General features: G+C 39.4%; 1 protein-coding gene across 2 annotated transcripts; it reads right to left on the minus strand.

Annotated features, from left to right (window-relative positions):
- Positions 1–1,226: 1,226 nt before the first annotated feature.
- Positions 1,227–6,448, minus strand: foxf1 (forkhead box F1). 2 transcript variants are annotated; one of them, XM_059993495.1, is made up of 2 exons: positions 5,182–6,448; positions 1,227–2,853 (listed from the first exon to the last, which is right to left on the minus strand). In XM_059993495.1, the coding sequence occupies exons 1-2, from the start codon at positions 6,161–6,163 to the stop codon at positions 2,693–2,695; spliced, it is 1,143 nt and encodes a 380-aa protein (XP_059849478.1). In that variant the 5' UTR covers positions 6,164–6,448; the 3' UTR covers positions 1,227–2,692. The 2 variants fall into 2 exon arrangements, with proteins under 2 accessions (XP_059849478.1, XP_059849477.1); XM_059993494.1 differs by having other exon boundaries at positions 1,227–2,856.
- Between the last annotated feature and the right edge of the window lie 6,233 nt (positions 6,449–12,681).

Raw genomic sequence — 12,681 nt, forward strand, 5'->3', positions numbered from 1 at the left:
TAGTAGCCAATTAATCTGTGTGACCGGGAGGAAATGGGAACACCCGAAAGACAAACCAGTGCAGCCATCGGGGGATCTGCAAACACCGTTTAGACAACATTAGAGGCGAGGATTGAACCCCAGCTGCTGAGCTGCGTCACTTCCGTCAATTCACTCCCGCTATCAATATCATCAGACCCTAAGGTTCAGGTGGGCTGACGGAATGCCTCGAGAGGTTTGCTAGGGGTTTAGCAGGCCTTGACATATTTTGTACATTTATATGCGAGGGTTTCCTACTTCGGCCCTGGCTGCCTCTCGGTTTTCATGGCAGTATTATGATGGATACGAGGTAAAGTGGGATACATTGAATCATCCTCTCTAAATGCCGACAAAGACAGCTTTCAGAAACTCTGCTGAAGAGAAACCAGTCGAAAGCTGCGAACTGGTGAACGCATATGCATAATTTTCTCCACCACTTTTGCTTCGAATACAACAGCCCGGTTAAAATACTTTCAAACAGTACTGAGGAACAGCAAACCATTTACCTTATCACATTGTCACCCGCCTTCCCATTAAGAGCAGAACTTAACAAGTAACTTAACACAACAAACATATTCAAGGTCTTTCTGATTCTTACTGGGTGGATTATGTGATTGCGAGTTTTCATCAGACGCACACAGATTTGACACATATAAGTATCATTTTACAATTGGCCAATGTTAACTTGATTTCAAACCTGTGCAATAGTAGACTCACTATTGGATATATACCTTCTGCTACGGGAATTCCCCTCGCTAAACTTATCCCTTCCATTATGTCTCTTTCCTCTTGAAAACCTTCTTCTTCAATCACACCAATCACTTCTTCAGCTGTATGCAAGTTACTGTCTTATAATATTCCTGCGCAGCGTCTAGGGACATTTTACCCTATTAAAGGTACGATAGATATAAGTGGTTGAAGATGCCCGTAGATGAGAAAAGTATGGGTCAGAAGGGCTAACGCGTAGCGCCACGCGATGGCGCTGCAGAACAAATTTTCTCCAGTTCCGTGCATTGATTGCCTCTGTTCGCACTGAAATTTTGCCTCAAACCACAGGGCTCCATGGTTCGCCCGTTGTGACCCACTAATCTACAAAGTTTTGTTTCCAGTTTGTCGGGGACGTTTCTGAACATTTTAAACATTTTACCTCTCAGATAAGCACCATTTTATAATTTTAATTTCCATATATATACAGATTACATTTCTCCTCAGAAGATACACAAATGTACGGAAATAAATGTAGATATAAATTCAAATGTGATGTCAGCAACTTAGAACAAACGATGAATAATCCGTTTATAAATTTAACTATCTATTTACATCAGTAACTTTAAAAATATTCAATACTTAAAATACCTTCAGTACTGTCACCAATGTGTGACCAGTACTGCAAGAATATTGGAAAATATTGGGCAAAAGTTGAAGAAACGATGCTAATTCACATCGAAGTGGAACTGGAAACAATGATTACAACGCTTTTAAGTTTAATACAACTACATCCACATCCTTGGAAAGTATATTTCTTAAATGGCACATTTTGTTCAAAATAAAAGCATAAAATACATACACATCAACGTTCTGTTGTGTACTTATTAATAGTTACAGTTCTGTGACCATAGACCTCAGAGGTATTTCAGTGTTATGTAAGAGTCACACTAGAGTGGGTGTAAATGACAATAGTGCACTATGTTCCGCACATATAGAAATTTCTAGCAACTGTAGAGACAGTCTGCATCAGGATTTCATTTCTACTTTGATTTAAAATAGACGTTCCAAATTTTTCAATCTTCCTAATTAAATAAAAATCTCGGAACTTTCTACTTAAGAGGGTTGTTTTTGAATCCGCTGTTTATTTATGTGACAATTACAGATTTAAATAACACTGATAATCCGTGAGGAACTGGCTTTCAAATAAATTATGCCCGTGTCTGAAATGTCAAGTTTGAAGCTCTACAGTTTTAGTTAGGCAGCTCCTCAGGAGTACAGCGGACTGTGGTGGGTCCACACACGCACCGCTTGTGGTATTAACTACAATACTCATTCCAGGCTATGAAAACTGCATGCCAGGTTTTATTTTATTTTACAGAATTATACAATATCATGTAGACCTCTTACACGGAATAAAAGGACACATCCTTTAGGCCATCTACTTTAGATACAAACCTCTATAAATTCACATGAATTACATTGTATACAGTGCATAAGATTAGGTTAAAAATGTGTCACAATACTGCTTCCAAATCCTTCCAAAGAGCAAAGAAAAAAGCTAAATATGTATTTTCCAATACATATTCAATTTTTTTAAAAAAAATGTTCCTTTTTAGTTAAAATTGTTATGTTCGATTTACATTAAATGACAAAACTATACAAAACAAATATTGCCAGCAAAATTCACGGTTTTGGAGACTATTTAGTGTCCTGTATGAAGGTTAGCTAACATTTAGAATAAATAGTAACTATTTAGATTGAGCTTCGCTGAAAGTGCCTTCACAGATCGTATCTCTCTCTCTCTCTCTCTCTCTCTCTCTCTCTCTCTCTCCCTCTAGCAATAATCCTGGATCCACTTATTTCTTTAAATAAGGATCAAAATAAAGTTTATATAGACAGGAACACACTGCTGCTGCAGATGAAGACCATTGCAGTGCAAGGCAGGGGAAATCTATTCCACTGAGTATCACATTACACAAGGTTTGATATCTTGGTAAGTCATTTGCTGATGATAGTAAGATCCATTCGTTGACGGATGCATCGAAGGGGACGTCATGGCGTTGAAAGAGAAGACAAATTCTTTCCTATCGCACACGCTGGGAGACTGCGAGTGATATCGCGGGATTCCTGCTAAATAAAACAGGGCAAAACACACCAATGAGGAAATGGTTTTAAGTATAATACTTCTGTTAATATAACATTTGTAGTCTTAAGTTTCCAAAAGAGTGGCTCTTCCAAATAAAGTAAGTACGCCAAGTATAGAATTAGTTGACCAAGGCAAGCAAATCCATTCCCAAAGCATGCTAGGCCCTCAACTTGTTAAATAAGGGTTTGCTTTTAAAATCGCGCAACTGCAGTTTAAACGTTAACTGCAAGACAGAACGGGTTGGTGGATCTCACCACTTGAAATTAGTGATGAGTTATTTCTTAGATCTATATTCATAAGCTCGAAGGTCATCGTTATTCTGACGGTTCAGTGGCGTTCAACACACTGGTAATCATTGGAATGCTACACTTGGCATCTTCGTTTCTCCCGCCGTTTTCTCGCGGTTTATGTCGACGCACACTTTATAACCGAACCAAACCTCTCCCAATTATTGACGATTTTTTTTACTGTCATAGTCACCGAATTGGTGAACTTAATTTAGCCTGTTACGCTGTTTTAGTGAACCATGAAATTATGTTATATTCCTCCAAAAATATACTCCAAATTAATTGCAAAGACCTCTGTAGGCCTTAACTGAGTTCCAGTTAGCATGTACGCAATATTTCTGAAATATATGTTTAACCAAACAACTACTTAAATTCATATTATTTCATTAACTGTAATATTTTTTTAAATCGCCATGCTCGAAATTATAGCGGGCGCTTAAGCTAATTAGCTTTTAGAAATTGCATGTAGCCGTCTTATCTACATATTTGCTCATTTTAGTGCAATCGCGCCACTTGAACTTAATTTAATTACGCGGCTCTAACGTGACATCACGCCGATAATCACTGTAATCTGTGCAAGATAATTCACAATATAAACGACTTCTGGATTTAATTTCATCTCAATATTGGTCGCTGCACTGATTCACAAGTATCTACAGCTGAAATCAGCAATTGACTGTAGGCTACTGGGAACTGCATCCTCCTGGTGCGTGGGTTAATGTGGTGCCTGTCACAGGCAAATAAACCAGTTTGGTAGAAATGCCTTTCGGTTGGATTTTGCAAGCTGCAATTAAATAATCTTTAGGTTTATACCAAAAAAAAACTTGAAATCTGTTTATTTGCTACCAAATTTTTGCTGCTTATTTCAGATCCACAGCACAGGGGTTTTTTTTTTACACACAAAAAAGGAGTCTGTTCTCGGGGTGATTGGGAACGGGATATTGTGCAACAGCAGAGTGGTCCCCCCCCCCCCCGCGCCACCCCCATCCACCCACGACACTGCAGATTCACACAGTTAATCGTGCTGCAGGCAGGGTTACTTTGGCGCTGAGCTCCAGGCTGCGAATCCCCAATAGACGGCTTCTGCGGCGGGGAGTCGGCTCTCTGCATTCTGATGTTGTTATTGCCGTCGAGTTGGCACCGCAGTAAACACTGTCTCTGCGGGGATGGCATCGAGATGTTTTCTTTGACTAAGTTTTGGAATTTGTTGGAAAAACAAAGGGCGGTTTATTCTTGTTATTTATTCCAGCCAATAACCAATTACATGTGGGGAGAGGAAGCAAAAACAACTCACTTCCTTAACTTAATGACACTTTTGAAACTCTTCTACAAGAAAACAACTCAATCCCAGGCTCTATCATTTTCCTAATTAATCTTACTGGCGCATCGCCAACCAATAATACTCGGGAGTAAGCCTGCGTTCGAAAACTTCTTAAATTTGTGTTTCGCTCAGGCTGATTTCTGACCTTTATCAGAGTGACCAAATCTAACTAGACTTCAAACAACATCGTGGTTTTTTTTTCAGCGATTTGGGGAAATCTTTTGAGCCTTGGAATTACCTTTCACAGAAACAAAAAAAATCTTTCAGTAACTACTGGTTATAAAGGAAGCGGAGCTGTAGCAATCAGTGCTAGAATTCTGATTTAACCCCTTGCATTCATTAATTTAACGTTTATTAATAATATTTTTCTGTTTCCCTTAATATTTCCGCTCAAGATCTTCCTCAAATAATGATTTATAATGAATATTTATAATAACCAGGAAACGATTATATTGTACGTATGTGATTCTGATGCAGATATTCCATATATTCAGGTTAACTCGTCTCGCCACAATAGTTAAATAATCTGCTCTCTTTCACAACGTTGATCAGGCTGCAACAATGTATGGACATTCTTAAATACCTGACTCAAATTATAGACACAGATTACTGTCAGTCGCAATAGATCCCGTTACAGTAACCTTTGCACAGTAAAGTTTATATATCTGCTATTGTTTAGCTATAACACAATGAATTTGTACCTTGTATATCGGCAGTGTTGTGGCTATTCTGATGTAAATAGGACTGATCTAGAGAGTGCGCTTGCAGGTTTGAAGTTAGATTCGCCGACGGGTTGCACGGCGAGAGGGGCTGCTGTTTGATATATGAAGGCCCGTTGTTGAGGGCGGAGGCCGACGGAGCCCACGCTGAAGTCGAGGTAGTGTACATGGAGTGTGAGTCCATCACCCCGCCGCCGGTCAGCAAGGGAGACGCGGACACCGAGCTGTCGGCGTGGTTGGGGTAATCTCCTACGGAAGATCCCGTACAACTTCCCATATAGTGACCATTGTTGGAGGAGAGGTGAGAGACAGAATGTCCGGGTAAACTCATCCCGTCGACGTTGCTGGGCAGATGTCCATTCATCATGCTTAAACTGCTATCTAGAGAGAGTCCGTTTGGAGCACACGAAATGGGTCCTCTTGACCCCTGGAAGTTATAGGTCTCTGGGATATGGTTGAATCCCAATCCGTTCACCATGCTGTACATTGGTTTAAGAGCTTGGCACTTCCTGCGAAAACCCCTCGGTCTCCTTCTAAAGGAGCCCTCCTCAAACATGAACTCGCTGGCGGGGTCAATGGTCCAGTAATGGCCTTTGCCCGGTCTGCCCAGACCCTTGGGCAGTTTAATGAAGCACTCATTCAGGGAAAGGTTGTGACGTACCGAGTTCTTCCAGCCTTGGTAAGAGCCTCGAAAAAAGGGGAACCGGCTCTGCAGGAACTGGTAGATTTCGCTGAGCGTCAGCCTCTTGGTTGGAGAGCTTTGTATGGCCATAACAATCAGGGCTATGTAGGAGTACGGCGGCTTCTCTGGGCGCCGTATGCCAGCGTTTGTTTTCTTAGTTTTGGTGGTGGAAGTCGCTGATTCCATCACAGAGCTCTGATTGTTGGGCTTTTCCATTCCCGCAGACATGGGACTGCTCTGGGCCGTGCTGTGAGCCGGCGGCTGCTGAACCTCGGCCGTCATTTAAGAACAATTCTCAGCAAGCAAGTCACTTGAAACCGAAATCGCGGGTCCGCCAAACTCTTGACTCAAGCCGTTTCCTTCGCTATTTCCAAATCTTCAAACTTCTTGCTTTTAAAATAAAGCTTCCTCTTGGTTCGGAAATATCCGGATTCCCCCGAAAAATAAAAAAAATAGTATCACTGTAGTTGTTGAAAGCGCGAAGGAGGCAGCCCTTCCCCCGGCACGGTTATTTCTTCAGTTCTGAAGCCCTTTGCAAAGGTCGCCGAGATGTGGAGTAGCTTTTCATCGCAGTTGTTCTGGGATCTGCCACGCCAAAGAGATCGCGTTTACTTATCTCTTGTCATCAGCGACTCGAGCCTCTCGGCTGTCAGACGTAAGGAACAAGAAACTCCACGCCCCGACCCCCACCCCCTCCCACCTCGGTCAGGACTGGTGGGCTGTTAAAGGATTCAACACCCGCCTTCATTACCGATTTGATCTGGTATCTACGTAGTCCGAACCAGTTTTTTATTGGGGGTGGGTGGGGTGAGGGGAAAAATCAATCTCTGTGCCTGACTGTCCTTCTTGTGTGTGTGTGTGTGTGTGTGTGTGTGTGTGTGTGTGTGTGAGAGAGAGAGAGAGAGAGAGAGAGAGAGAGAGAGAGAGAGAGAGAGAGAGAGAGAGAGAGAGAGAGAGAGAGAGAGAGAAAGTAGATGGATATATATTAAATGCATATTAAGGAAGTGGAATAATACACATTTGTGCAGTTACCAAACCAAAACGACCCATATTATTGCAATATAATTATTACATTTAAAACACCATTACCTAATTAAATAATCTTAAACCAAAAAAATAATGCTGGAGAAGGTAACAAAGTAAGGATGTAGTAAAAGTTATTTAATACATAAATAAAATTACTTCTGGCTATTGCAATGAGTTTTGCACTTTAAGAATACGATTGCCTGTTGTGAAAAAAAATCGCTGATAATGTGCTAGGTTTATATTTTCAATGAGAATTAGAGATGTCCTCTTTATGAAAGCTGGAGTTTAATAGACAGGAACATGTACAGGATGTTTATACAAAAACGATGTAAACATCTGCAATCTGCTCCTTTAAAGAAAATTGAGCGAAATCCCATCTAATACTCTTTCTTTTCTGTTACTTATAAAATGTTTTTTGTAGCTTCAGCCTGACTGTTTGGATATTCTCTTCATATATGTATTTACATATAAATAAGTCAGTTCAAGCAGGGTTGTGCCCATTTGCTGGCCCGCAGTGTTTGCCACACACACGTGTATACACACACACACACACACACACACACACACACACACACATACACACATACACACTGTCATTGCAAGAGAGAGAGAGAAAAAAAGAGCGACATGAACGAGCAACCTCGGCGCCTGGCATCGTTCGCAATAACGTGTCGCATCCCCACAAACATTAACCAAGGTAAGGGACATCACAAATATTTCTGCAAGTCTTTCAAGTGAAAATGAAAGCTTTTTAGACGATTAGAAGGCAAGTGTGAGAAACCCGTGCTTTGATTCAGCGTCGTGGCTTAGAAAGTGCCATTCTTATTGTTAGTTGCCATGTTTTATAAAGATGAACTACAAAAGCAAATGCACAGGGTAAATCCAGACGGCGCCTGCATCCCTAAAAATACTTCCTCCGGTAGAATCGTGGGATTTTTGCTAAAGTTGTACGTGTATCGAATGTCTGTGAAGGACGAGATTCCCTGGAAAAGCCGAACTCTGCAATCGTTTTGCAGTGAAGGTAGGATTAAACAAAATGTCAGTGACTCGATATTAATACAATTGAAATAAGGTTGCAAATAGCTAGACTGTTAAGGATTGGTAAAAAAAAGAGACGTTCTTTAAGTTCCAAAGCTATATATTCTTGCTGCATTATACGGTTAGGAGACGGCAGAGAATAGATATTAAAAGTAATACCGTTGCATGATAATGCGGCTCATGCAGAGCACTTTTATAAAGAAAACAACAGCAATTAATAGCATATTGTTGCTCATCAATTTGCGCCGGTAATCCCAGCTTTTCTACAATAATAAGGCCGTTGAAAATTAAGCGTATGGCAACGAACGCATGCCTCTTGCAAAAACATATAAAACGCTTAAACCATAACGTTAATAAATGCATGGTGTTTTCTTTGTGCCCGGTGGTGACGAGTATGAAGCTAGGGATTTTGCCGAAGTCATCAATAATCAACAAGCAGACGGAGCTGTGTGCTTCAAGGGGATAAGACAAATTGGAGCATTATAAATATAGGTGCATTCGAGTGACATATTTGCCCAAACAATTTACAGATCCTTTTGTTAATACTGAAGGCAGATTATTGAAAGGTGTTTTGTTAAGAAGTTTTTCGATACATTATAGTTTCAAGATTTAATTTCATTGTTTTGATAGAATGTCCGCCTGTGCCCCCTTACACACACTCCTTTAATTTCTTTGGTAAGATTCGCAAACGTTTTCCACCTGCCCGCAGCCAGCCCATTCATTAGGAAAATTACTATAAGTAATTTCTTATCCGTAACTGAGGAGCATACCTAGATATCACGTCCTAAAACAACTCTGAATGTTTTACTGCCATCACGAATATATAATCCATTGATATCATAATATTTAAAATATGAATATGCAAAAATAAAATAATGTAGTTATATGCTTTAATAAATCAAGTGCCAAAGGTGGATTTGGCATTTTTGCTCGCATGAACAGAAGAAAACCCTATCGTTATGGCTGTCAACATTTCTAATATTTATATAGAGTTAATCAAGTTATTTTTGATCCTTCGGAACTAACAGTGTCCTTTTCTGTTGGACATTACAAGCGATTAGATATGGTACATAACTTTTCTGAGATGAATTGAAATGACATATATTAGATAAATAAAAATACTGTTTATTGGAAAAACGGATAGTAATTTGAAAACTTGATATGGATCAATTCGGTGTCCACGATCCAGCGTTAAGTGCATTTAGGCAAAATGAGCCAGTAACAATTGTTGATGCCAATTACATACAGAATTACTAAAACAAAAGATTATTGATTACAAATTAAATAGTTTTAAGAGGCAAAAAATATGACTTCCATGGGTAAAATTCTGGTGGCTGTGTTCATTATAGTGACAATGTTACGTTTGCTGCATTTAAACAGCATCAGACCATTTTTCTTTATCAATAATATCCTTCAAAATATGCTCGAGAGACAACTTGACCTCCCATTGATACGCAGAGTTTTTAAGGATCAAAATCAGATTTGACAGAGTCGTGTTGATTGTATGCGGGATGCAAATCAAATTAATAAAAAGGGAATACACGTAAACGAGTTTTGGGGTTAAGTTATTGTAAACAGGCTACGCAATCAGTGACCCTGATTAGGCCCGCGCCCAGCATTTATCAGCGCTCAGGGCTGAGGGAGAGCGCAAGCCGAGACCACCCACGGTTGGAGTTAAGGCACGCGTGTGCCCCTGCTTTAATTAACATCAGCCGCCCCCAAGATACCCCCACTCTCCCAACAAGGCGCCCCCTCTCCTCAACATTCATCACGTTAAATAGGGAAAAAACAAGTTTTTAAAAATGTTCTGTCATCCCAATAAAAATTCTAGGTAATCACGGGCAATCCCAAATCCAAGGGCTGGGGGGGGGGGGCGGGGGGGGGGGTGGTAATGTCAGAAGTAATTTCATCAACTGTTAATAAAATATCCATCAGTTCCTTCTCCTAAAGTGGTGACAGAGTAATATAGTGTCTTCTTAATTGTCACAGTGACAGTTCGTCAACCCGAGAAAAAAAAATTCAAATACCATCAACTAAACACGACTCAGAAAGTGATGATGATCTGGTTCTCCTCTGGCCCCGCTCTATAGATATTTTTTGACTTGCCTTGTCTTGGTTTTATCTATCTCCATATCCCGCTGACGTACGCAAAACTCAAAGTAGTATAGAAAGGCAGGAATCTCATAAAGTAGGAGACAGCACTTGCTCCGGGCCTATGACCCTAAGATGAGCAGCGAAAGAAAAACTCGTTTTAAATCATGTCTGTGTTGAGATAAAAATATGATATGCAACTCGCAGTTGAAAAATGTGCACAACGCAAACAGTAAACTTACATTTTTCTTAAGCAAGTGTTGGTTGTAGTTACCAGGAGGTTGACTAAATGAATTCATACACTGTATGGAAGTCTTGATGGCACATGATATTCCATTAACTAGACTTTATGAGATGAGAGAGATTAAGGTTTGCGTTGGCGTGGGCTTAACCAACTATGTTTTCTGTGGCAGCTATGTTGACAGGGGAAAACCTACTGAAGCGTTAGCATAATTTAAATTGATGCCACAATATATTATAGATGGGTATCTGTTATACTTAGGACAGTGGTTAGAAAGGGACAGGCACTTGGAAAACAATATCAATATCTGTCGTTTAAACTGAACTCTCAAATTGACCAGAGCGACGAAAACATACCATATAGGTATATATAAAAACATGCATCCGGTTACTTAAACATTAGGGGAATTAAAAGCGCCTCTGGACGAACTGGATGAAAATAAGCGGGACAGATTTTAGATGACAGTGTTTTGTAATAAACTCAGCACTCATCGTGTACCCGTAAGCTAATAAAGCTTTCCTCTGGATAGCAATATGCAACTTTGCCTTCAGTTTATGGTTTGAATGACAATTGTGAGCAGGCCAATCCCCAGTCTCCAATAACATGGAGGCTTGGACAGAACCATAACTTCCGAAGAGAAGCAAGCGTTTTTTTTACACAACCTCCAATTAGAAACGCAGGGGTGTAATTTTCAACGTCAATACTTGAACAGAGCCCAATATTTTTTTAAGAGATAAATCTTTTTTGATCCAGAAGATATCAATTATTTTTGTGGCGTCCCTATCTCGACCCATTTCGGCAGGCTCTTCAACTAAAGACACAGATTTTCCATGACGTTATTCCAGTGAAATATGTGACAACGATGTAATTGAGCGAATTTATAGCCCCCTCCGATTTTAGTGATGTATTTTTTAATACTCGCATCGCTGGTTTTTAAACAGAAGTTCCAATTCGGCTCTAAGTTAAAGTAAACAATAGGACGCCAGTCAACAAATAATCATGTTTAGTTTTTGTATTAGAAACTGCATGGGAACTAGTTGTAACTATATCATTTATTAACCGCTTTAGCCATATGGGTACTTTGTTACAGGATGGCAATTATTTGGGATTGCGTGACATCTTGGTCGTAATAAATAAATAGAGACAATGTATAAGCGGATGTATGTTAACAATGTAAATTAATTGCATTTATGAACTTTTTTTCTCTAAGACACATTCAATCATCTCCTTTTTAGATGCTCCGAACCACGGCGATATCTTTTGAAGTTTTAACGGTATATGCTGGTGTATGTGTTTATTGCCCACTGATTCTCGCCGGCTTCCTTTACACTATGATATTGTTCAAGTTCTAGCTTCCATATTTATTAATTGAACTATAGAGCTTAATGACTGGCAATAGCAAATCTAGAATGAAATTATCCTGCAACTGCATACAGTTGGAAGGAGGACATTTGCGTTTGTCGCAGCTTCAACACAAGTAACCATTCTTTTTAAATGAACAAATTCCATAGCATCAGATTTGTAGCAGTTGAACACGTTTTCTCAGATTTTCCGAATCAAATAGTTGTTACAAGTGAGCCAATTCACTAGGTTTCAGTCTGGTAATTATTTTACTGTTAAATTCAACTGTAAATGTGAAATATTTTAATATATTTATTGTTAATTATATTTCTTCTGGATGTTAAATATCATTGTTTTTCAATTATAGATTCACATTTGGAATCATTATAAGAAGCCAAATCTGTGTTACCTTGAATATATCAAGGCTTTTGATTGCACACGGTGGGACGGGGTGGGGGGACGTGGTATTTTGTCCAATAGTTTGATGAATGACCTAAATATAATAGCGTATCTAATATTTGACTACCTTTATCATAGAATACCTTGCAGTAACATAGATTATTTTCTCAACTATTAAGCGAAGTATGACAATCTTTTATGGTCCCTACGTAGTGATTCAGGAGAGTTGCCAGTCTAAATTCAGTACGATTCTACATTTTCTTTTTGCAAATCAACAAATTAGGAGAGCAACAGAACGAGTAAAGTGAAATTCAGCAAACAACGAACTGTTCGTAAGAAATAGAGTTCCGAGGCACGTGTCGGCTGTCTAATGTTTAAGGGCTAGCGGTATTGCAGTGAACAAAATCACGAGCTGCTGTAATTTCTACAATATAGGAATTGGCAACGAGCATTCTCAAAGCAACTGTAGTAACGTGTAGTGAAGGAAGGAACATGCGTTTGACTGAACCATAATTAGCCAAAACAAATCAGAATCTTGAATGTAATTATAACTACAGTTACATCTATATGTAGATCTGTTATCTACGTTTTTTTTTCGAAAATAAACATCATTATATTAAGGGGTAACTAAATTTTGAACTGCAAACCTGACATAGACTTGCCT

The sequence above is a fragment of the Hypanus sabinus genome, chromosome 17 (assembly GCF_030144855.1).
Source record: "Hypanus sabinus isolate sHypSab1 chromosome 17, sHypSab1.hap1, whole genome shotgun sequence".
NCBI classification, from domain to species: Eukaryota; Metazoa; Chordata; class Chondrichthyes; order Myliobatiformes; family Dasyatidae; genus Hypanus; species Hypanus sabinus.

Bases quoted from the DNA above. Each gene is read 5' to 3' on its own strand.
- foxf1 (XM_059993494.1), bottom strand. From the start codon at position 6,163: ATGACGGCCGAGGTTCAGCAGCCGCCGGCTCACAGCACGGCCCAGAGC. The intron at 2,857-5,181 runs GTACAAATTCAT...TGTTTTATTTAG, and splicing joins CAACACTGCCGATATACAAG to CAGGAATCCCGCGATATCAC.